Source organism: Molossus molossus, unplaced genomic scaffold (assembly GCF_014108415.1).
Source record: "Molossus molossus isolate mMolMol1 unplaced genomic scaffold, mMolMol1.p scaffold_m16_p_7, whole genome shotgun sequence".
NCBI classification, from domain to species: domain Eukaryota; kingdom Metazoa; phylum Chordata; class Mammalia; order Chiroptera; family Molossidae; genus Molossus; species Molossus molossus.
In genome coordinates this window covers 98,161,461-98,186,026 of record NW_023425401.1, presented here as the reverse complement: position 1 = coordinate 98,186,026, position 24,566 = coordinate 98,161,461, and the positions used below count along the sequence as shown (strand labels likewise).

The following is a 24,566-nucleotide window of genomic DNA, read 5'->3' as shown; positions in this document are numbered from 1 at the left end:
CAGACACGCTGGACTGGGCGGCACGCGGGGGAACCGCCGGGGAACCGGCTGGAGTGGTGTGGCGGGGCCCCGCTCTGGTGGGGACTTGTCCAGGCATCCCCTCCTGGGGTTTACAGGATCTCACTGCAAAATGGTTCCGATGAACCAAAAAAGCCTCAAAACAGGCCCATTTCCAGAGGCCACTGCTGGTCTCCTGAGGGTCGTGACATGTCTGCCACTTGCAGAGGCCACTGATGGGGTCTGTGAGGCCAGCAGCAGGGCGCCGATGGCTGCGTTTCCCAGGGGACCCACCCAATGCCACCAGATCTGCTGGGCCCAGTCTGCCACCCCAAGAGCAAGGAGAACAGCCTGGGAAGGGCCGGGATGCATGCTGGGCGCAGGGCGGGGCTGAGTGGGACGCCGCCTTGTCACTAGCCCTGAGCCAGTGTGTAACCCCTCCAAACTGCCACGTGCTCGTCTGAACGCCACGAGTAACCGGCGTTCCTACCTCTCGAGGAGTTGTGCGGATTCCCAGTGTGAATCGAGGGTTAGCGGCCAGGTGGCCCTTCTCCTCGAACTTCTAGGAATGCCCGTAACTCCTCCTCCTCTTTTTAAAAAACTTTTTTTAAAAAAAATTGAAAGCCCATCTGGAGAGCAATATATAATTGTGTCCAAAGAAAGTAATGTTTTTGTTTTTTTGTTTGTTGGGGTTTTTTTTATATGTTTTTATTGATTTTTTTTTGAGAGAGAGAGAGAGAGAAAATCATCCATCGGCTGCCTCCCGCACGCCCCCTACTGGCAACCCGGGCACATGTCCTGACTGGGAATCGAACCAGGACCTCTCAATTGTGGGACTACGCTCAATCCACTGAGCCACAGCGGCCAGGTGAAAGTGACGTTTTGAAAAGCCCATCACTAACAGATGTCACCTGCAATCCACTCACCATGAACTGGCTAGTTCACGGACCACGTGCACCCGTGTTTCTGTCTGTGCCTTCCACCCGGGCTGGGTCACAGAGCACTGGCCGAGCACTTGCCCTTCACTTAAGACAATGTGGAGGGACCTTCATCTTTTAGGTCCACCTGGCTCCTTGTTTCCCTTCCTTTGATCATGCTGGCATACCTGCTTCCTAACCCTCAATCTCATCTTGAAGCTTTTTGTCTTTTCTTACTTCTTTAATGATCATAATGAACATTTATTGAGCACTCTCTGCATGCCAGGCGCTATTCCCAGAGCCCGCCTGCGTGATCTTTCTGAAGGCCGTGATGACGGATTAAATGAGCCACATGTCATTAGTCACCACTGCAAAGGTTGGGGTGACGAGTCCCAGGGTTCAGCAGTTTGCCCAACAGCGTACGTGTCTAGCCAATCAAGCAACCACTTACACCGAGCCAGCCTGAAGTCCAGAACCCAAGCTCTTAAGTGCTGTTCCCTGCTCCACCTTTTCAAAACAGCTTCCTTGAACCCAAAGCACAGAGCAGAAATACCTCTGCTCTCCAAACCCAGTGACTTGGCGCACTGAGAGACACCACGGAGCAGAAAAGGCAACGCAACCACCAACGCAAATGTCACAAACCCATGCAATCGACTCATGGGAGGAGCACTCGTTTCAAAATCTCTTTTCTCTGTGCAAATAATTCTAAGAAGCTTCATCATCGAGTGTCCCAACTCACAGAATATTAATCTTGGATATTAGATACTGGGGGGAAAGAATGCTCCATGCAAACGTGAGTTACGACACACATTTTAGAACATGATTAAGGTAATCCTCAAGAATCCTGGAACCTCGATGTTCCCTGAGGGGGTCTGAATAGCCAAGGTTAGATTGTAAAAGCAATTCAATGGCCTGGACAGCTGACAAATGCCACCACTGGGCAGGATTTTAATTTATAAAAGCGAAAAGGCAGCCTTGTACCTGGGCCCCCTCTGTGTGCTGACGGCCTCAGACCAGGCCAGTCTTGGTGGCCCACTTAGTAGCAGGAAGCACTGCCAGGAACCCTGGTTGTCTACACGGTGGCCACGCTGGCTGGTTTGCGCGTGTCACATAATCCTTGTTTATTTTCAGATGAAAAAAGTGAAGCCCAGAGAGGTTGAGTAACTTGTCCAGGGTCACACAGCCAAGTCCTGGCTGACTGCAGAGACCCTACTCTTTACGATGTGACTACTCCCAAACTACACCCAGGCTCATCGCCCAAGCGCCTGGCATCACCTACAAGGGGGTGGAGAGGGCATGTGAGCAGACCTGAGCCCAGCAAACAAAATCAGAAAACAGCACAGAGCCAGCCAGCACCCTGCTAGCGCTGGTCCTGGGCCCAGGTATTTAGGGCCAGTTCCAGGACTTCCCTCCTTGGTACACAGAGGAAATTAAAACACTGATTCCACCACAAAGTTACCCCCTAGATACCCTGGGAAGGTCCGGATGCAGTGAGAAAGGTCCTAGGCTGGTCAGCCGTTGCCCTCAGGCATCCCTGCGTGCTTCCATGTCCCGCTAGGGGGCAGCACCTGCACCCACGGCCGGGCCCGTGGCTTTCCCACCCTTATAGCTAGAGTCACAAGCCCAGCAGAGCAGGGGGCCTTCTCTGGCTCTGGGAGCACAGTGACAGTGTTAGTGAAGACTGGGATTGAGGACCAGACCTAGATTAACCAGAAGCAGAGGGCTCTTCCTCCAGGAAGTGGTCACAGAGAGGGCAGAGGTCCCTTCTCTACACAAAACTCATCAACCAGACAATGATAGGACGGACAGGAGGGAGAAGGGGGAACGGAAGCTGGTTGCCTCTATTATGACTTTTATGTTATTAAAGTTCAAATGATCCTGAAAAGTTCACAATGAAAACCCAGCAGTTTCCTTCCCCACGCCTCCCCACCGTACCCCACCAAGTTCAATAACTTTTTTTTTTTAAATCCTCACTCGAGGACATTTTTTCAATATTTTGTTCAGATAGAGTGGGAGGGAGAGAGAGGAAGGGAGAGAGAGGGAAACATCGATGTGAAAGGGACACATCGAGTGGCTGCCACCCACACGACCAACCAGGGCCGGGGACAAACTGCAACCGAGGTACATGCCCTTAGCAGGAACCTAACCCGGGTCTCTCCGGACCGCAGGCAGACGCTCTAACCGCTGAGCCAAACCGGCCAGGGCAATAACTTTTAAAATTGTTACCTGCTTCTTCTGGTACTAAGCTCCTATATTTTCAGTCTTGAGTTATCACTTTTAGACATTATCAGTTGACTCCCTATGATAGCAGATGAGGCTTTTGATCTCTTACATCCCCAGAACCCCTTCCTCCATCCTCCGGACATGGTCTTTGTTACTTCAATAATAGTGTTCAACAGTGTGATTATGTAAATATCGTTTACTTCAAACACGATATAATTTCACTATGCATTTCCTTTTCTGTTCAAGTTTTATTTTCCCTACAGTTAAAAATGTTCTTGTGTTCTCTCTGTAAGAGGGTTCATAATTAGAAGTTAAACTTTCTTGTGTATCTTTTCCTCTCTGTCTCTGTCATGGTTCCATTATTGGGAACAATTCTCAAATACTTGTGTGTGACAAGTATTTATTGAGCATCTACTTCTGCTTGTTATTCTACCAGGTGTTAAGAGATACAGAAAGACTAAAATTTGTTTGAGAGACGAGAGAGGTTCACATGAAAAAACAACAGCATGAAGCAACAGTTCGAGCGTTGCCTTAAGGGCTCTGTGATGTGTGGAATTAATGGTGCTCACCAGGAATGTTCTGGAGTCAGAGAGGCCAGAGTCACAAGGAAAGTTTTCTGGAACTGGGCTTTGAAGGCTGATCAGTAAGGACAAGCAGAGATGAGAAGGGGGTGTTCCAAGTGAGGGAGGGAATCAACGAAGACTTGGTCCACGGACTCCAAACACTTGAAACATCTTTTCAACAGACCTTGATCTTAATTTCCTCCTTACTGAAAAGTGGGAAAGAGTTGATAACTGTTACTGTGGTTGTATAAGACAGAAATCCCTATTCTTAGGAAATATACACTGCAGTATTTAGAGATAAAGGGCCAGAGGGTATGTAATTTATCCTCAAATGGTTCAGGAAAAAAACACCAACTATGTAGATAGGGTGCAGGTATTCCTTGTACTATTATCATTTGGGGACTCTTGGAAATTTGGATTAGAGTTATTTAAATGGGAAAAAATGTTTTTTAAGGTTTAAGGCTATTTGTAAAACACCTTAAGAACTCTCTCCCTGGCCAGGTGGCTCAGTGGGTTGAAGCATCATCCTGTACACCAGAAAGGCTGCGGATTCGATCCCCGGTCAGGACACATAAGGGCAACTGATCAATGTTTCTTTCTCACATTGATGTTTTTCTCTCTCTCCCCCGCCCTAAAAATCAATTTAAAAAACAAAAAAAACAAAAAAAAAAAAACAACCATATCCTCAGGGGAGAATTTTTTTTTTTTTTTTTTTTTTTTAAAAAAGAACTCTTGCCCAGCCGGTGTAGCCCAGTGGATCGAGTGTCATCCCATGGACTGAGAGGTCCCTATTTGATTCCAAGTCAGGGCACATGCCCGGGTCACTGGCTCCATCCCCAGTATGGGACGTGCAGGCGGCAGCCATTCGATGTTTCTCGCTCATAAATATTTCTATCTCTCTCTCTCTTCCTCTCTCTCTAAAATCAATAAAAACATATTTTTTTTAAAAAGAACTTTGTCCTAAGAAAAATACATTTATGTAAGTTTAATGATTTAAGCCTTTGTAGTAGGGGGGGAAATATCTAAATATTCAACATAAAGAAAATGACCAAATAACTCTTATGGTACATTATGCTGCCAGTCACATAAATTTTTCCAGTAAATTTAACCCTCATAAGAAAACGACCAGGGTATGATATAAAATGAAAAGAAGAACAGGATGTACAACTGTCACATTGTACAAATTCAATTATGTGTCAATATAGACATTTTAAAAAATTGAAGAACATAGACCAAAGCATTAACAGTAGTAGGATTCAGGGTCATTTTATCTTTAAATTTCTATATTTTGCAGTTTTCCATAATGAGCATGTACTGCCTTTCTAACAAAACTAAACATAACTTTTTGAAAAGCTAAAGAAAAATGGGGCTTGGGGACAAACCCAGGATTATTGAAATAATTTTTAAGGATTAAGATAAAATTATAAGTGTGGTTATTCTTTGAAATCATAGTCATAGTGTTTTTGTATCTTTAAGAAAGTGAAGAAGAATATCGGCCTCATGGGGTTATTGGCAGGATTACATGAAATAGTCTTTGTATAGTTCTTAGTAGAGTGCCTGCCCAAGGTAGTATGTATGTATGTCTATATATATATATATACATATTTTTTAATTTAACATGTAACAGTTGGCTATTTAATAACCCTCAACTCCCTGCTCCTTGTTTGCCAGTCTCTGGCTGAGAATGCGTTTGTGGCTGGCCGGTGCAGGGCGGCGGGCCTGGGCGGTGGGGTGACCGCGCTCGCCCCCTGCAGGTGGCGGCGGAGTACTTCAAGAACACCACGCTGCTGCTGGTGGGCGTCATCTGCGTGGCGGCGGCCGTGGAGAAGTGGAACCTGCACAAGCGCATCGCTCTGCGCATGGTCATGATGGCCGGGGCGAAGCCGGGCATGTAAGTGGCTGGCACGGGGAATGTCCAGCAGTGGGGGTGGAATGACACAGCAGGGCCCCGGGGCTCCCACCCCACCCCCGACGACAGGGCCTGTAATCATGGACTAGAGGTGTGAGCGTGTGACCCTGGTGTCACTTACTGTCACAGCCCAAATCACTTACGTGCGCAGCCCAGACTGCTAGGGCAGCGGGTTACAAAATAGGAAGGGGCTCATTAGTTGGAACGAGATGGACCAACATAAATTGTGTCCCAACCTTTTTCTGGTACATCAGGAAACAGGCCGGGCAGGAAGTGATGGCTTCTCCTTTGTCGTTGAAGGAGACGTGGCGGTCTCCTCCCACCGGCCCTGGGTTGTCTTGTTGTTGTTGTCATTGACCAGACCACAGACATGTTGCCATGTCGCACCTGCCCCGGCGTCTGCCATGCACTGCGTGCCCTTGGCATCTTCCTCTTCTCACTCTGCTTCGGGAAGACGGAGAGAGTCGCAGCCTTGGGGACATGCAGGGAAGTCAGGATTGACAGTCTGGGGTTAACCTCACCCCCGCCCCCAGGGTAACCCTGCCCCTCCTTCTAGGGTACAGCTTTCTTACTACATTTTATGTAAACTGCCCTAACTCCTTGGGGAGTCAGACAACCCCTTTGGAATCTAAACAAATAATATGGGATTCGTTTTCAACATCAGTCACTAGGTGAATGCAGGTTTTGCTTAAAAGGATCTTCCTGCCTTCCACTTAACTGCCCCTGAGTTCAGCATGACTCCGCTCGCTGGGAACAGTCACACACAGCCTCCCGGAGCACAGAGCATGTCCTCCCATCATCCTGGGATGCTGAGGCCCTTTAAATCTTTGTGCACTACCTTCAGGAGTGTATACCCCGCTGAGTTCCCACTTGTCTCTACCTCAGTCCCCAGCAAGTTTCCACTCCCTGTGCGCTCTCGGGGCCTGCACTCCTGCCGCTGGCCGCCTAGACACGAACCCCGTCAGGACCCTGCCCCACCAGACACGAGCACGGAGAGCTGTGGAGTCCCTAGCTGTGGTCCGTGGTCCCACCCACAGTAACCAACACGCTCTGCATGTTGGCTTATCTTACGGAGATGAGACCGTGTCTGCAGACACGCCCTGCATGTCTTCAGAGTCAGAGAGAGATCACTGGAGAGTGTTTTCCTCCAAGAGTTGACTCTTTAAGATATGAGTTGGGAAAGTGCACACAGTGACAATGGACACGTCTGTGACTTCAGCCGGTTGACAGTGGGACAGGAGTGGGCGGACTGTGAGCTCCATGTTTTGGTCACTAATAACTATGGTGACTTGGCTGCAAAGAAAGGAATGTCATGGTCCTCACAGAATTGCTGGTGGCAAGGGCAAAAATAGAACTTCTTTCTGCACATAAAAGCATACGTCACCCCCAAGCTTAGAGACGTGCAATCAGTAAGTCCATGCCTCTGACCCCACTACCAAAGCTCATCTTTGCTTACATAAGGGCTGGCTTTTTCTGGCGAAGGCTGCTAGCCCGTGAAGCGTGATTCTCATTCATTCAACAAATGTTTGTTTACTGTTTACTCTGTGCTAAGCCCTGGCAGTACAAAGCCAAATGTAAGACACAAAAACCCGATTTTCTGGACGAACACCAGCCACCGTTCTCGAGGCCAGCACCGTCGGGGGTGTCAGAGGCCCCCCAGGGGCCCTGTGAGATGGGCAGTGGGCCCTGGGCGATGGCCCTGCTGTGGACACTGCCCGGCCCTCCCTGCCTTCCAGGCTGCTGCTCTGCTTCATGAGCTGTACCACCCTGCTCTCCATGTGGCTCTCCAACACGTCCACCACCGCCATGGTGATGCCCATCGTGGAGGCCGTGCTGCAGGAGCTGGTCAGTGCCGAGGAGGAGCAGCTGGTGGCCAGCAGCACCAACCCCGAGGAGGCCGCGCCCGCCAGTACAGTTGGCTACAGTTCACCTGCCCTTTGCCCCTCTGCCCTCCTGTCACATGGCCCAGCCCGGTGTCCTCATCTGCTGCTTCCCTTCCCTCCCAGCATCCCGTACCAGCCCTTGCAGCCTGAAGCTTCCCTGAGACCCCCTCCCGTGGCCAGATCTTCCTTCTTCCCCCACTGACAGCAGCCACCACTGTTCCTTTCCCCCAAAGGCTCAGGGACCAGGACGAGCCATGAGCCCGCAACACCACGTCCCAGCAGAAGCCCTTCTGCCCTACTCCCCTCAGCCCTGAGCCAGCCCTGCCCTGTAGGGACAGGTCCAGCCTCCGGTCTTACTTCCTGCTTTCCTTTGCTACTGTAGGTCTTGATGCAAACAATAGCCAGCCTTCTCTGGAACTCATCTTTGTCAATGAAGAGTGAGTATGACTGCCCTCCCCGCCAGCAGAGCCTCTCCAAGTCCACTCCGAGGTCAGGGGCCTGAGCTGTGAACAGCTCTCCCAGATGTCCGGGCCATGCTCACATCTTGCCACGCCCCCACCTCCCCTGCCCTGATCCCTCTCCATACCTGGGAGCCCCTTGCCCAGATCCTGAAGGCAACTCCTCTAACCACAGGGTTCTGCAGTGACGAGGGAAGAGATGAAAAACCACACCAAATCCGAGGGGTATATCGATGGTCTATATATCTACCAGGCTGAATGTCTCTAAATTGACATCCTCTTACGAGAATAATATGTTTAATCTATTAATGGAAAAACACTCACACAATAGATGTCACTGGAGATGCTTAGAGAAATCACAGAATCTCATAGATGTGGCCGTACTAGATTTAGTCTCGCCGGACATGGCGAAGGAAACTAAGTGGCGGGTAGGGGATTAGAGGACAGTGGTGAGAGATTTTCGGAATGGAAAAGAGGAATCAGACAAGTGGAAACAGTCTCAAGCACTCATGCGTGGTAGAGCCACTAACAGCTGATGTCTTCTGGAGATTTGACGTCAAAACATCGTCTTCCAAGTATTCGGTGATGAATATCACACTTGAAAAGTTGGATCTGTACTAGAGCTCAGGTTTGCAATTTGCTCTTTTTGTAAAAAATGGAGAACTCACATTGCGTGAGACCAGCATGTGGAATGGGGTAGACTCCCCTTCAGAGCATATCGGGTCCCCCACCCAAGCCTAGACGAGATCGCAGGCAAATCCCGTAGCTCTTCCTGCCCCTCAGATATTAGAACGACTTCCTTTTCAGAAGTTCAGCAGGCTAGTCCAGCCGCATCTGAAAACGTCCACCTGTCATCCAGAGCTCCCCAACTCCTCTATGCTCACACCCACCCCCTTCAGCCCAGGTCTGCAGAATAAGAGGTAAAAGCGAGTAGGAGAGAGAGCTGACTTCTCTCTTCCTGCACCGCCCTCTTCCCTCTACTCCCCAACTCATTCTGCTGCTCTAACTTCTCCAGGGCACAGGGAAAAAAAGGGGAAAGAAGTGTTGTAAGAGCATCCCCTAGGGCTGCCTCTGCACAGCCCCAGGGTTACCTCTGCACAGCCCCCAGGGTTACCTCTGCACAGCCCCCGGGCTACCTCTGCACAACCCCCGGGCTACCTCTGCACAGCCCCCAGGGTTACCTCTGCACAGCCCCAGGGTTACCTCTGCACAGCCCCCAGGGTTACCTCTACACAGCCCCCAGGGTTACCTCTGCACAGCCCCCAGGGTTACCTCTGCACAGCCCCCGGGGATACCTCTGCACAGCCCCGGGGTTACCTCTGCACAGCCCCCAGGGTTACCTCTGCACAGCCCCGGGGATACCTCTGCACAGCCCCCAGGGTTACCTCTGCACAGCCCCCAGGGTTACCTCTGCACAGCCCCCGGGGATACCTCTGCACAGCCCCGGGGTTACCTCTGCACAGCCCCGGGGTTACCTCTGCACAGCCCCCGGGTTACCTCTGCACAGCCCCGGGGTTACCTCTGCACAGCCCCGGGGTTACCTCTGCACAGCCCCCGGGTTACCTCTGCACAGCCCCGGGGATACCTCTGCACAGCCCCAGGTTCCCTCTGCACAGCCCCCGGGGTTCCCTCTGCACAGCCCCCGGGGTTCCCTCTGCACAGCCCCCGGGGTTACCTCTGCACAGCCCCCGGGGTTACCTCTGCACAGCCCCCAGGGTTACCTCTGCACAGCCCCCGGGCTACCTCTGCACAGCCCCCAGGGTTACCTCTGCACAGCCCCAGGGTTACCTCTGCACAGCCCCCAGGGTTACCTCTGCACAGCCCCAGGGTTACCTCTGCACAGCCCCCAGGGTTACCTCTGCACAGCCCCAGGGTTACCTCTGCACAGCCCCCAGGGTTACCTCTGCACAGCCCCCAGGGTTACCTCTACACAGCCCCCAGGGTTACCTCTACACAGCCCCAGGGTTACCTCTGCACAGCCCCCAGGGTTACCTCTGCACAGCCCCCAGGGTTCCCTCTGCACAGCCCCAGGGTTCCCTCTGCACAGCCCCCAGGGTTACCTCTGCACAGCCCCAGGGTTACCTCTGCACAGCCCCCAGGTTACCTCTGCACAGCCCCGGGGTTACCTCTGCACAGCCCCGGAGTTACCTCTGCACAGCCCCGGGGTTACCTCTGCACAGCCCCCAGGGTTACCTCTGCACAGCCCCGGGGATACCTCTGCACAGCCCCGGGGTTACCTCTGCACAGCCCCGGGGATACCCCTGCACAGCCCTGGGGATACCTCTGCACAGCCCCGGGGTTCCCTCTGCACAGCCCCCGGCTACCTCTGCACAGCCCCAGGTTCCCTCTGCACAGCCCCTGGGGTTACCTCTGCACAGCCCCGGGGATACCTCTGCACAGCCCCGGGGTTCCCTCTGCACAGCCCCGGGGTTCCCTCTGCACAGCCCCCGGGTTCCCTCTGCACAGCCCCCGGGTTCCCTCTGCACAGCCCCCGGGTTCCCTCTGCACAGCCCCCGGGGTTACCTCTGCACAGCCCCGGGGTTACCTCTGCACAGCCCCGGGGTTACCTCTGCACAGCCCTGGGGTTACCTCTGCACAGCCCCGGGGTTACCTCTGCACAGCCCCGGGGATACCTCTGCACAGCCCCGGGGATACCTCTGCACCGCCCCGGGGTTACCTCTGTATAGCCCCCGGGATACCTCTGTATAGCCCCCGGGATACCTCTGCACAGCCCTAGGCCTGATGGTGGTGAGGCCCTCGGAGGCGCACTCATGCTCCCCTTGGTTCTATGTTCTGCTCACTCACTCCCCACAGCCCGTTCGTTCTGGGGGCTCCTGCCCAGCTACCTTCCACGCTGACCGGACTCTGCTGAGACTGAAACACTGGTTGGGTCGTCCTCCTCACTCTGGCCTCTCAGGCGGCACCTACTGGCCTCTTGCCTTTGTTCTTTTCCAGACAAAATTATGTGCCCCCAAACCCCAAAGCAAAAGCTCTACTTGTCCCTGGAACTTTCTGGCATGAGGATGCTTCTCTTGGGCCTGCCCTCCCCTCCCGTCTTGGGAAGGAAGGAGAGGAAGCCACACCACCCTCCTAGCAGCCTGGCAACTCTCTCCAAAGAACACTTCCCTCTGAACCCCCATCGGCTCCTCCCCTCCCCCGAAATAATCTGGAGATGAGGGACGACCGCAGGGCCCCACGTCCTGCACGTGGGCTCAGCACCTCGCATTGGTCTTCACCGTGGGGAGGTCACAGCACCCGCTGTTCTCGGAACCGAGACGAGCCAGAAACACCCACTTGGTACTGAGCGGACGTCAGTGCTGCTGACAGTCCATGCTCACCTTGCTCTCTGCTCGAGGCAAAGGCTGGGGACCAACAGGTGTGCGAGGGACTCGGCGCGTGCAGTGCCAGCCGACGCCCTCCCCATCTTCCTTCTCCCCTGTGCCTTTCACCCAGGCAGGGCAGGCCCGTCCTGCCCGTCATCTCAGACACCGCTGCACAGGTTTCTCCTTCTCGCGAGTGAGCCCAGAGCCAGGCAGGGAAGCACGGGCCAGGGCCCAGCCTCTCCGGGCTCCTGTCCTGCGCCTCTTAGCACCTGCTGCCCTCAGGGAGTTGGGGACCTCCCTCCGCCTAGCTCCCTGCTGGGCAGATGCAGGCAGCAAAAGGAGGGTTAACAATGGCCAGGACTCAGGAGGAGGATTAACAGTGTCCTTAGGACTGAAGAGCTCTCTGAGTACTCAGCACCTAAGCCGCACTCCAGGTCAGCTGTTAGGAGTGTTGGTTTCACAGCTAAGAAGGTGCCCCGCCCCCGACACTCCTGACAGCACCTCTGGAAGGTGAGGGAGACCAGGGAGCTAAGGGGCGCAGGACAGGAGCCTGTCTCTGCCTGGAGTCTGGGGCTCTGACCCCTGCTCCCCGCTGCCTGTCGCTGGGGTCACTAGCTAGGAAGACCAGGGTGAGATTAGGCTTCTTCATAGCCCAGGAGACAGTCTAGAGGGGTCCCTGTACCGATCGGGGGTGTGGGAGAATTCCTGTCTCCTGACGTCTGGCCCACGTTGATCTCCCCACTTCCTTCGCTTTGTTCCAGCACCTCGACTACAGACTTCTCCTCCCTGGTGCAGAACAAGGTATGGCTTGGGGCTTGCTTTGTTTTTTCTCTGCTGTGAGATAGTTGAAAGTCCCTCAAGATAACTCAGGACAGAGCCGCCCGACAGCTTGTCCTAGAGCCGGTGGCCTCCACTGACGTGAGAACGGAGGTGCGCCCCGGGCCCCACGGGCTCCTGGTGAGAACCCGCCTAGCTCTGAGCCCCAGCCCCGAGCGCTGGGCTTGGCCACACGCGGTACAGTTAGCCCGTTTTCAGGGAAACCCAGTACTCGGCCACAGGTGCCTCCTTGGGTTTCTTTCGGGGAGGGTCCCCCTTACAAACATCGTACTCCGTAAGCGACACGCTTTATGGGGAGCATGGTCGCCCTGCGCTGCTGCTCGGCCCTCCCCCAGAGCTGCTTTAGATCCTCTTCCATCAGTCCAAACTGGGGCTTTGTTGCGGTGCGGTTCTTCTTCAATTTGTGCCAAAGGAAAACGAAGGATTCTTCGTTAGCTAGTGAAGCTCCAGGAAGCCAAGCTCTCCTGTAAGGACAGAGCCATATTCTGCCTGATTTCAGAAGCCCTTCCAAGGGGCTGCTTGACACCAGGCTGGATAAAACGGGGGCGGAGGCGGGCGCAGCTGGGGTGGCGTTCTCGTGCTGTCCCTGGCCCCTGGTCTCCAGTGTCCGCAGTGCCGAGGCGTGGGTGCCCCGGGGGGACAGTGGTACGTCCCTTGTACCACCGTAACCCTTCCTGATAGTGTGACGGTCTTTGTCCCCACAGAACCTGAATGGTGCTCCCACAATCACCAACGCCGTTAAAAGAGCCAACCACCAAGAAAAGCAGCACCCCGCCCAGGTAATTGAACTGTACCCCCTGACCCTGTTTGCCTCATGAAATGCTTGAGCTTCCCAAGGGGCCGCTGGTCTTGGAGCTGTGAGGGCGTCGAGCTAGTGACCCCTGTCCCTGTCTGGCCTGGGTGTGCCATCAGATAACACATCTACCTCCCTGTTGACTGGCACGCCCCAGGGCCGTCCGAGCCCAGCTCCTCGCAGTACAAAAGCTGAGGACTGAGCTAGATCAGAAGGTGTCCAGACTCTTCCTCAAAGGAGCTTCAGGGACAGTGCGAATATTTTACTTGAACACCCGGAGATTTTAAGGCAACTGCTTCTCTGTGAGAATAGGGTTTCCCTGGTACCGTACCCGTGAAACAAAAGGCAGAAGGAAAATACACACTGAAGCTGGTGTAGAATCGATGGACGCCAATGAGATGCTACATTTACATTTTGCGCATTGGGGATCCACGTGCAACTCCATTAGAGAAGAGATCGTGGCAAACCGCTGGACCAGAGAAGCTACGCGGTCCCCTCCAGCTCTGATCATCAGCGAGTCTTTCAGGAAGGTCTGGAGAGGTCCAGACCCACCGGGGCCCTCCTGGGAAGACGGGAAAGCAACCGAGGGCTTTGAGGAGTGTGACAAGGTGGCCTCTTCCCCATGGTTGTCCTGTGACCTGGCCTGACATTGGCACCAGGCTGTTCCTGGTCTCTGAAGGCTACTGAGGGGTGGCCAGGCCTGGAGGGGGATGGCACCTGGTTCCTAAGTTCTCGCTTGCGACCAGAGGTCAACCACGTCTGACCCTGAACATCCGGACCCAGCAGGACCTGAGAGACCACAGCAAGGCTGAGGCCTATATGCCAGGAGGAGGGGAGGGTGGGGAGGAAAAGCCAGTAGGCAAGAAGAAGTGAGTGAAGAGGGGAAGGGGAGAAAGTCCCCACTTCGACCCCCTGCCCAGTGACAGCTAGGTCCCTTCTGTAATCCAGGCTTGTTTTTCAGTCATCTCCCGACCAGGACCGCCATTCAAACACCACACAGATCCACCATCCTCAATTTGTTACTCAGACGCTAAGTGGAGAGCAACCAGTTTTATTGGCATAAATGTAGCAGACAAGACATGCTGTTAATGGTAACATTAACAACAACAAAAATAATAATTGACCTGGCCGGTTTGGCTCAGCCCAGGGACCAGAGAGTCCCAGGTTCGGTTCCCGCTAAGGGCATGTACCTCGGTTGCAGTTCGTCCCCGGCCCCGGTTGGGGTCGTGTAGGTGGCGACCAGTCGATGTGTCTCTCTCACATGGATGTTTCTTTCTCTCTCTTCCTCCCTCTCTCCCTCCCGCTCTATCTGAAGATAAATGCAAAAATGTCCTCGGGTGAGGATAAAAAAAAAAAGTTTAGAAAAAATCTAAAAAAAACAAACAAACAAAAAGAATAATAGTATATCATCCTTTAAGTGCCAGGACATGTTCCAAGTGCTTTCAATATATTACCTTATCTACTCTTCACAGCAATCTAGCAGAGAAAATAGGACTTTCCCCGTGACAGAAGAAAGTCGTTCAGAGGGGCTGTCGGGTTGGGACATGGTAGAACTGACGCCGGCATTGGTCTCTCGGACACCCAAGTTCAAAGCCTTTTCCACTGCACCACGGTGCCCTGGTTTCATGTTCTGTGTGCCAGACAGCCCAGCTGGGCTGGAGAGAGCCACTGATTTTCCTCTGGTAGGAGAAGCCACTAGTCCTGCCACCCAGCCCCAGGAACCAGGAACTGAGCAGGAAGTACAAGTCCCACCACGACCAGATGATCTGCAAGTGCCTGTCTCTGAGCATCTCTTACGCTGCCACCATTGGGGGCCTGACCACCATCATCGGCACCTCCACCAGCCTCATTTTCTTGGAACACTTCAACAAGTAAGTGCTTCACTCGGTCACTGAATACCCGCTAACCACCCAGTGTGGCAGGAACATAACAAGGTCGCAAGGGTACGGCAGAAAATGGGACTAGAACAGTTTCTGTACCAAGAGGGGACAGAGAGGACCAAGTCATTACACTTGGATGTGTCTGGAGAAGGGAAGGACTGTGCTGGGAGAGTCCCGCCGGGGGAGATCACTGGGTCCCAGCGCCTTCCCCCAGGGGCACCGTTGAAAGGAGACCTGAGCCTGAGTTGCAGTAAACTAGAGGAGGGGGCTTTTCCAGCCAAAGCAAACAGTGTGCTGGACGGCTCAGGCCAAGAGAACGGAGCACATACAAGAAAATGAGGGCTCAGTGGATTGAGCGTCGTCCCAGGGACTCAGAGGTCCCGGTTTGATTCCTGGTCAGGGCACATGCCCGGGTTGTGGGCTTGATCTCCAGTAGGGGGCGTGCAGGAGGCAGCCGATCAATCTGTCTCTCTCACATCGATGTTTCTTTCTCTCCCTTCCTCTCTCTCTAAAAAAATTAATTAAAAAAATATATTTTAAGAAAAAAGAAAATGAGAGAGAGCAAAAGGAGGCCAGGGAGGGGGACAGGTGGATCACAGAGGACCTTGCAAGGCCCCCAGGGGAACTTGGACTTCCTCGGAAAGGCCACGAGACCCTTGAAGAGTACCAGGCTTGGAGTGGTGATGAGACTGGCAGTTTTGAAAGTGCATTTTGGATTTAAAGAAAGTGGAGACTGGGCTGGAAAGGAGACAGGAAGCATGAGGGCAATCAGGTCACTGCTGAGATGCACAGGAGAGCGTGATGGTGGCCTGGACGACAGTGGCCACAGGAGGGCAAAGGTTGGAGCTGAGAGGCATTGAGAGGTAGACCAGGTGGGCCTTGGTAGGGTTAGAAAGAGCCTGGGAGAGGGAGAGGCCAAGTCTGATGGTCAGGCTCATGGCTTCAGCACTTGGGGGAAGAGGGTTGCCCTCGATCTAAAGGAGGGGAAAGATGAAGAAATGTTCATTGAGTCCATCTGGCGTGGCTCAGTGGTTGAGCATTGACCCATGCACCAAGAGGTCGCCGGTTCGATTCCCAGTCAGGGCACATGCCCAGGTTGTGGGCCTGATCCCCAGTGAGGGGCATGCAGGAGGCAGCCAATCGATGTTCCCTCTCATCGATGTTTCTATCTCTCCCTCTTCTTTCTTCTCTCTCTAATAATAATATAGAAGAAAAAAAGGAAATGTTGATGTAGAAATTGAGATGTCCAGCTAGGAGACCCAGCTCTGGATCTCAGGAGAAATGTCAAGGCCAAAGGCACGGATGTGGTTCGGTTTGGGCATGGATTCGCTGTGGCCGGAGCAGCTGGCTCCATGGGTGTACAACCTGAGCCATCACAGGGCCACCACTCAGAAGGGCCCCGCGCTGGGCTCAATGCCCTGCCATCACCATCTGGAAATTCTTCCTATTTGAGTGAGGGGCCCCACATTTGCATTTTGTGCTGAGCCCCACAACTTAGGGGGCAGTCAGTCCTGGGATACGCATGTGGAAGTCGAAGCCGTGGGGTGAAGATTTCTAGGGAGAACACGTAGCGTGGGTAGAGCAGGGGCATAAACATTGAGCTCGAGCACGTAAGGTGGACCACAAAAGAGAGAATGAAACAGGATCAGACAGGACAGAGGGAAGAAGACAACCTGGTGTCGTTCTACCCACGGGAAGAAGGTGTTTCAAGGAGAAAGGAGTGGCCCATAGTTTCGAGTTGCCTGGAATGATCAAGCAAAATAAGGACAAAACTGTACCCACCCGATCTGGCGACGTCCAGTTACTGGTGACCGAGACCAGAGCATTGGTCGAGTGATGGAAAAGAAGCCCAGTTTCGGTGAGCTGGAGTAGGGGAGGGAGGAGATGCAGAGTCGGCTGTGAGGGAAGAGAGCTAGGGCTGATGATTAAGGAAGAGTGAGGTGGGGTCAGGAGGGGGTTTCAGATGGGAGATCCTGATGAGAGGAAGATCAAAGGTTCAGGGTGGAGGGATGAACAGAGTGATGTCGCAGAGAAAACAAGAAAGGATGGGATCCAGAGCAGAGTGAAGAAATTAATCATGGACAAGAGGAGAAACGTATCTTTCATTGTAGCAGAAAGGGGAAGAAAAGAAGGAAGAAAAAGGTAGGGAAGGAGAGAGGAGGAAGACCCATAAAAGTTGAAGACCTAATGCCCAGGGTCTGAGCTTCATGGACCCCTCACACCACATGACTCTGTCCAGGCTCTGAGTTTTTGCTCCTCAATTTCTGGTTCACTGTGTAGTTGGGCCAATTCATATTTCCTTAGTCTGCTTCTTGGGTGGTAAATGGTGCGTTTATTTATAACTGTGGCTTACCTAGACAACAGGGGTTCTGTAAAAGGAAGGTGGGCTCCCTGGGTCCCCTCTGGTCTGAAAGTGCCACTGTGTGTTTTTGGCATTGGTGAATAGACCATCCCTAGAGTTCATTTTGGCTGTGTTTCAAAAACCTACAAATTCGTTGTTACCCTCAGTATATGTATTCTCACTTTTTAAAATGTTATAAACAGTATTAGGCTCTTTTATTTATCCACTAGAGTCTACTTAATCTATTGTAAAAGTCCACTCCTTTTCTGGGTCCAGGAACAGAGAAGAGATGATGCAACAATTTACGCCTGTCAGCCCAGGACAGTGAGTGGCTGAATGACTTAGGTCCTCAGGCGTCCTTCTAGATCCCAAAGCCCTGCTCGCCCTGGCCAGTGGTTAGAGCTTTGACCCACGGACCACAGAGTCACAGGTTTCATTCCCAGTCAAGGGCGCGTACCTTGGTTATGGGTTCAATCCCCGGCCCCAGTCAAGGTTGTGGGGGGAGCAACCAATTGATGTGTCTCTCACACATTGATGTTTCTCTCTCTCTCCCTCCCTCCCACTCTGTCTAAAAAAAAATCAATGGAAAAATATCCTCAGGTAAGGAGTAAAAACAAAACAAACAAAACAAAAGCCCTTCTTCCCAGTGCCCACTATCAGTGACCCACTCTGGCCTGTAGGGGGCACAAGCTGTCATAACTTCTCCAAGAGGCACCCAGACACCAGTAAAGGAAGGTCCGTGACCAGGCCCCAGAGCGGGGATTAGACACTCACATCCTGTGCTTCCCTTGCGCCCTCCTGTGGGGGAGCCAGCTGTCGGCCCTTCTCTTTCCCCATGCAGTGCCAAGCATGAAAAGAGGGGCACAGTGTGCCCCCACCTTAGAGGAGCTCTACGCCCAGCACAGCAAGAAGGGCCCAAGGGTGAAGAAATGTGGGCGTTGCTAGGCTAAAGTCATGGCTTACATGTGGTCCCTCCTGGCTTCCCAGGGAACACCGCCTGGGCTGGGGGCACAGCTCTGCCCCGGGATGAACGGGAGCCCTGGGCAACCTCCCTGGCATCCATAGACAGCAGGAGATCAAGTAAGGATTTGGAGATTCCAAGTCTTAGTTCTCCACTGGGCACAGTTACCCCCTGGAGTTCCATGAGGCCTGGAGTCCCAAGTTCTCCAGAACGGATGCTTTGTATCCCCAATCAAAACTCCAGAAGTATACGAGACTGCCCTCTCCATGGTCTTGAAAACCAGATGAGGAAACGGATCAGAATCTTGACGCAAATTAAGAGTAAAAAGCTCCTAAGCGATTCTCCTGAGTGCGAAGTATATACACTCCAGTGACATAAATTTTGGCGGCCAAGATGCCTTTTACTTCATAACGCCAGGCTGAGCTCTGTCCACTTGCAACTGTCCACTAAGTGAGTTCTAGGTCATGTTGTACTGTTATCAGTATCTCTACGTGGGTTCTACTGTCCGTCTTCTTAAGGAGAATTTCGCTTATCATCCCCAAAACGCCTCGTGGAAATCCACCTTTTCTGATCGCTGACCTGGTTCCTTCCCCTCCAGCCAGTACCCAGCCGCAGAGGTGGTCAACTTCGGCACCTGGTTCCTCTTCAGCTTCCCCATCTCCCTCATCATGCTGGTGGTCAGCTGGTTCTGGATGCACTGGCTGTTCCTGGGCTGCAAGTGAGTCCCGGGGCGCTGCCGGCGGGCACAGGCTCACCCGTTCATCCCAGGGCACAGCGCAAGCCCTGGAGGGCACCGCCAGGGGGCGCTGCCCAGGAACCACAGAGGCTGCCCCGAGAAGGACACGGGGAACCGGATGGCGCGTCGGGCCTCGTCTGTCCTAGACGCTCAACACATACGTGGGCCCTGCACTTCACTGAGTCTACCGTGAGATGTTCTCAATTACAACGGACTGGTTCGGGCAGCTGTTGATTTCTAGAAAATCTGAATCGGAGAGTGTTTAATGTTGTTTCCTTGCTCTCAAAGTATGTAGACTAATTTCAGCTGACTTCTAAAGAAATATGATTCCAAGTAGAAGTTGCCTGAGGCTTAATTTTATAGGCATGGGTGATTTATATTTAGCAGTTGTATGGAATATGCACATTTCCCTCAAAACAAGTTGGACATCCCTCTTGCAATATTATTGCTGACATTAATCTGCTTAGCAAGCCTTTTCTTCATCACCAGCAGTTTACTCCGCATGTGACCAGCTTCTAGCACATAAAGGGAAGATATATAAGAAGTTTTGCTATGAGTCCATGGACTCCAATGCTCCCAGTGGTCAGGGAATGTCCTCTGTGCCGACTTATTTATTGTATTACCCAGAGACTGTTGTCAAATCCATGACAGCTGAATACTTCTACACCTCCAGCTTTGCAAAGAGAAAACCAGCCCTCACTTTCACCCCAGACAAGCCTGGTCTCTAGACAGATGAACACATACACGTGCATGTGTGCACAGCACACAATAAACATCTACACGTGTACCACATCACAGTCTCGATTGTGCAAAAGACAAGCATGTAGAAACAAACTCACATAAATACACCTACCTAAGTCCGTGAGACACAACTTCACGTTCACTGAATACAAGATGGATGGCTAGGGAAGAAGGCCGGGTGACTCGGTAGATAGAAGTCCTATGACAGGTGGGGTTGGAGGGCAGAGCATGAGCGGGGAGGAGGAGAGCGATCAGAGGAAGCCAGCAGTTTAGTATTTGCTTAATATTTGACCTCCTGTGGGCCATGGAAGTGTGTTTCCTTTATTCTTCTGTTCATTCTCCCTCCTCAGTTTTAAAGAGACCTGCTCTCTGAGCAAGAAGAGTAAGACCAAAAGGGAAGAGCTGTCGGAGAAGAGGATCCGAGAGGAATATGAAAAGCTGGGAGCCATTAGGTGAGAACCAGCCACCCCCGCTCCTCCGGGAGCAAGAGCATGGCGGGGGACCAGCAGCCTTGCCTCCGAGCTGGGAAGCCCCACAAGCGTGGCCCCAGCAGTTGGAGATGCCACTTACTGCCACCGTCCAGCTGGCTCGGATTCCAGGTGGCCGTATTCCCGGTGGAAGGCACAGCCGCAGCGTGGGGGCGCAGCGTCACGGGGGGGGGGGGGGGGGACCCCAGGACAAAGAGCGAGGCAAGACGGCGCAGCCGCCCTGTGGCTGAGTTCGCTCAAGGCAGGACCCCCGCGTGGCTCAGAAGGGCCACCGCAGGTCCAGCGGCCACTCCTGGGGAGCTGGGGCCTTCGTCCTTGTTCAGAGAGCGTCCGGAGCATCAAATGCAGACTTGAAGACAGAGGGTCCAAGCACTCCCTCACCAACCTCGCCATTGCTTTCTTCTCTCCTTATTTCACGTCTCAGCCATTCCGCTCAGCTTCCCCGCAGCGACCCACGTCCCCGCTGTGTCCCCTTTTATGGCCATTGGCACCCGCAGCTTTGGGTGAAAGGATGCGGGTTTAAGCTGTTGTTGTTTTAGACTGTGATTTCTAAAGGGAATACGTGTTCATTGTAGGCCACTTAGAAAGGAGAGGGAAATATAAAGGAAAAGTTACCGCTGACTTGTCCTCCCAGCATCCCGCCGTGAACATGACAGACTCTCCTTCCCTGCTTTTCTTGTGTGCGAAACTCACTACTTTCGGTAAAATTCAGTTCATAGTAAACAGTGTTATATCTTTCCTATTTTCATTTAGCATTAGACGGTCATTATGTGCCCAGGTCACTTACTGTGGAAACGGTGTTATTGGATGCATCTCGTTTTAATAGTTAAATATGCTGAAATGTATTCCAAGTCATGAAATATCATTAGATAAGTAGATAGTTTCTTTTTCTTTTCTCATGTTTTTAAGTAGGTAATGCTTCAATGTGCATTTCTGGTTATTTTCTTTCTTTTTTTTTACCCTCACCTGAGGACTTTTTTTGTTTGTTTGTTTGTTTTTGTTTTTGTTATTTGCATTTATCTTTAGATAGAGCAGGAGGGAGAGAGGGAGGAAGAGAGAGAGAGAAACATCGACATGAGAGAGACACATCGAGTGGTTGCCACCCACATGACCCTAACCGGGGCTGGGGACAAACTGCAACCGAGGTTCGTGCCCTTAGTGGGAGCCGAACCCGGGCCTCTCTGGTCCGCAGGCTGACGGTCTAACCACTGAGACAAACCGGCCAGGGCCTTTCTGGTTATTTTCTTAGATAAAAGGAATGATAGCGTTAAGGCTCCCGAGACATAAGTATGGTCAGTTTGCCTCAGAGAGGCTGTGGCCATCCTACTCTGACCAGGCCGGATGCTGGTGTCTTGTGAACGTGTGACGCTGCTGTGTCCCTCCTCACCCAACACCTGCAGCAAACGGCGTGGCGTGGGCTCAGCCCCTGCCCACTTCGCCCCGGCGCGCAGAGGTTGGGCGGTGACCACGCTGCCTGCTCCAGCCTGGGGCCCTGAGGACAGAGCACCCCGAGCAGTGGGGGGCTCCCAGGAGCTTCCGGCTGCTGGAGCAGGCCCTCCTGTTCTGTTTCCTAGCTACCCCGAAATGGTGACAGGGTTTTTCTTCGTCCTCATGACCGTGCTGTGGTTCACCAGGGAGCCTGGCTTTGTCCCCGGCTGGGATTCTTTCTTTGAAAAGTGAGTGATGTGGTCCCCTCCTGGAGAACAAGCCCCTCGCGTGAGCTCCTCAGGCGGGGTCCACCGGCGCCCCCTCCTGGACGCTCAGGGACAGGCACAGACCTGGAGCCCGGAGGCGCTGTCCCCTGCAGGGCTCCTCTCTCGGGGCAGCGGCAGGGCGGTCAGGGGGAAGAGTCTGGAGTCCGAGTCACATCCAGCTGTGTGCACTGGGCCTTGCGACCCAAGCTCTTGGACCCTCAGCTGCCTCACAGGTGGTTTGAGAATTAAAGGGGAAAATGTCCTAAAGTAAAACACTTTAAAGAAGCTGTGGCCATGGAGTGGCTGAGGCCTGGGGAGGGAACAGCAGAATAGGCTCCCGTCCCAACCCTGCGTCTTCCCCCTCAGGGCCGGGGCCACAGGCCTCAAGCTCTCCCAACACAGGTTGTCATTTGAGGAAGGACACACATGGCGGTGTGACCCTCACGGGGAAGAGGACCCATCCTTGTCTCTTCTCCTTCACCTAAGCAGCTCCTCATCACTCCTGGATTCGCCCCAAGTGGGCCTCTAAATGCTCAGTCATCTACCCGAGCCAGGCCCTGCCTCCAGACACCAACCCCTGCCCACTGGCAAGAAGGAAGGGTGCGTCCCCTCCAGACTGTCCTACAAGAGGCCTCGTGTCCTGAGACATCACGCTGCCCCTGTCCCTTTGCCAGGAAAGGCTACCGCACCGACGCCACAGTCTCCGTCTTCCTTGGCTTCATCCTCTTCCTGATTCCGGCGAAGAAGCCGTGCTTTGGGCAAAAGAAGGATGGTGAGAGAGTTCGGGGGAGAGTGGGGGCTGGCTCTAGTCGAATGGCACCCCAGTCAGAATTCTCAGAAGGAGCCTGGCCCAGGCCCTCTGATCCTGCCCAAATAGAGCAGAGCAGCCTCCCACGCCACTGGCTCCTCGGTGCGGCCCCCATCTCCACAATCAGCCCGCAGGGTTCACGGGCTCCGCTCCCTGCCTACTTGTGATCCAGGGGAGGACCGGGAGCCCTCGCTCAGGATGGAGCCCATCATCACGTGGAAGGACTTCCAGAAGACCATGCCCTGGGAGATTGTCATCCTGGTGGGAGGAGGCTACGCTCTGGCTTCTGGCAGCAAGGTAGCTCTTGAGTTCTGTTCTTACTGGGCCAGAGCATCTTACTGGGCTGCTTCGCCGATGGAATCATTACGGTTCTGGGCGGGAAGATGCGAAGGCGCTGAGGGAGAGGAGAATTCCAGCCAAGCCCCGGGGAGGGAAGCAGCACAAGCTCCCTGAGCGGCTAAGCTAGCGCCCCTGGGCCCAGTTACAGGGCAGCGGGGCCACGGAGTCAGGGCCGCGCTGTCCCAAGCAGAGGGCTTGACCGCGGTGGCAGGAGCTGTGTCTCTAAGGGCCCAACGACGCCCCAGTGGCACCGCGGATGTCCCAGTCAGCTCATTGCCAATACTGAACCTCCATGGAGAATCTATGCTAAAGCTCATTGATGTAAATGCCCCCGATTTCCTCACTGGGAGGATTTGTGATCTTTTGAAGGGGCTGGTGGGAAATAGTTAAATTTCCTAACGTGCTTGCCCGTCCTAAGGTAGAAAACGACCCGAGTGAGCAGGCGGAGGTCCACACCGTCCCTCCCTCCAGCCTCTGCCCACGTTCACCCACCCGAAACGTGGCTCGCCTGTGACTGCGCATTCCTTGGGGGCCACCGCTATCTGCCTCGCTAGGATGTCACGGTCCTACACTTGGAAGGAACCTCGGAGGACACTGAGTCCCCTCTCCTACCCAATGTGAGACCTCCTCCCATGACACCTGGGCGAACACCTCGAGTGACAGGCCCTCCTTGAGCAGGGAGCGAAGAAGAGTTTACTTCCAGCTCAGGGCTTCTGTGTCTTCCTCTGACGGTTCTGGCTCTGCACTCTGGAAACCTCTCCTAGGGCATAATTATTAAAATAGTAAGTTATTGCCCTGGCCGGTTTGGCTCAGCGGTAGAGCGTTGGCCCGCGGACCAGTGAGCCGCAGGTTTGATTCCGGTCAAGGGCACGTACCTTGGTTGTGGGTCATCGCAGGCCCTGGTCGGGGTCGTGTGGGAGGCAACCTGCTGATGTGTCCCTTTAATGTTCATGTTTCTCTCTCTCTCCCTCCCACTCTGTCTGAAGATAAATAGAAAAATATCCTCAGGTGAGGATTAAAATAATAATAATAATGTTTTTGTTTGTTGTTTTTTTGACAGAGCGGGAGGGAGAGAAGGAGGAAGAGAGAGAGAGAAACATTGACGTGAAAGAGACACATCGAGTGGCTGCCATCCACACAACCCAACCAGGGCCGGGGACAAACTGCAACCGAGGCACATGCCCTTTGCGGGAACCGAAACCGGTCTCTCTGGACCACAGGCCGACGCTCTAACTGCTGAGCCAAACCGGCCAGGGCATAATAATAAGTTATTAATCCCCCTAGATCCCTTTTTCTAACCAACTAAAACTCCTGAGTCCCTTTAACTAGTCCTCACAGAAGTACTGACCCCTTACACATGCTGGGTCTCTTCTCGGGACTCACTGGCTTGCGCCTGGCCTTACTCAGACACGGTGCAGAGCGGTGAGAATAATGCATGACATTACCCGAGCCCCATCTCCCACGTCGGATCCAAGCACCATGCTGGTTTTTATGGCAGCTTTTACAAGGCTTCACTGGCTCTCGTGTCAACATTTATGTTGTAATTGCAGCAAACTAAAGCCCCTCGTTCTTTTCACTGGTAGCTACTCGTGAGCCTCGACTCCTCCAGCCAGTGCTGTATACATGCTGCTATTTCTAACTGCAAGTTCAGGGTATCATGTTCACCTGTACTGTA

General features: G+C 53.3%; 1 protein-coding gene across 1 annotated transcript in view; it reads left to right on the top strand.

Moving 5' to 3' along the window:
• The window catches only part of SLC13A4 (solute carrier family 13 member 4), a 42,177-nt gene that overhangs the window by 10,642 nt on the left and 6,969 nt on the right, over nucleotides 1-24,566 (top strand). Inside the window, exons 3-13 of the mRNA XM_036246788.1 lie at nucleotides 5,455-5,591; nucleotides 7,346-7,518; nucleotides 7,875-7,929; nucleotides 12,035-12,074; nucleotides 12,815-12,889; nucleotides 14,590-14,774; nucleotides 18,684-18,803; nucleotides 19,913-20,014; nucleotides 21,625-21,726; nucleotides 22,419-22,516; nucleotides 22,725-22,849. Coding sequence (XP_036102681.1) covers nucleotides 5,455-5,591; nucleotides 7,346-7,518; nucleotides 7,875-7,929; nucleotides 12,035-12,074; nucleotides 12,815-12,889; nucleotides 14,590-14,774; nucleotides 18,684-18,803; nucleotides 19,913-20,014; nucleotides 21,625-21,726; nucleotides 22,419-22,516; nucleotides 22,725-22,849 — 1,212 coding nt within the window. The remainder of the gene's footprint in view (nucleotides 1-5,454; nucleotides 5,592-7,345; nucleotides 7,519-7,874; nucleotides 7,930-12,034; nucleotides 12,075-12,814; nucleotides 12,890-14,589; nucleotides 14,775-18,683; nucleotides 18,804-19,912; nucleotides 20,015-21,624; nucleotides 21,727-22,418; nucleotides 22,517-22,724; nucleotides 22,850-24,566) is intronic.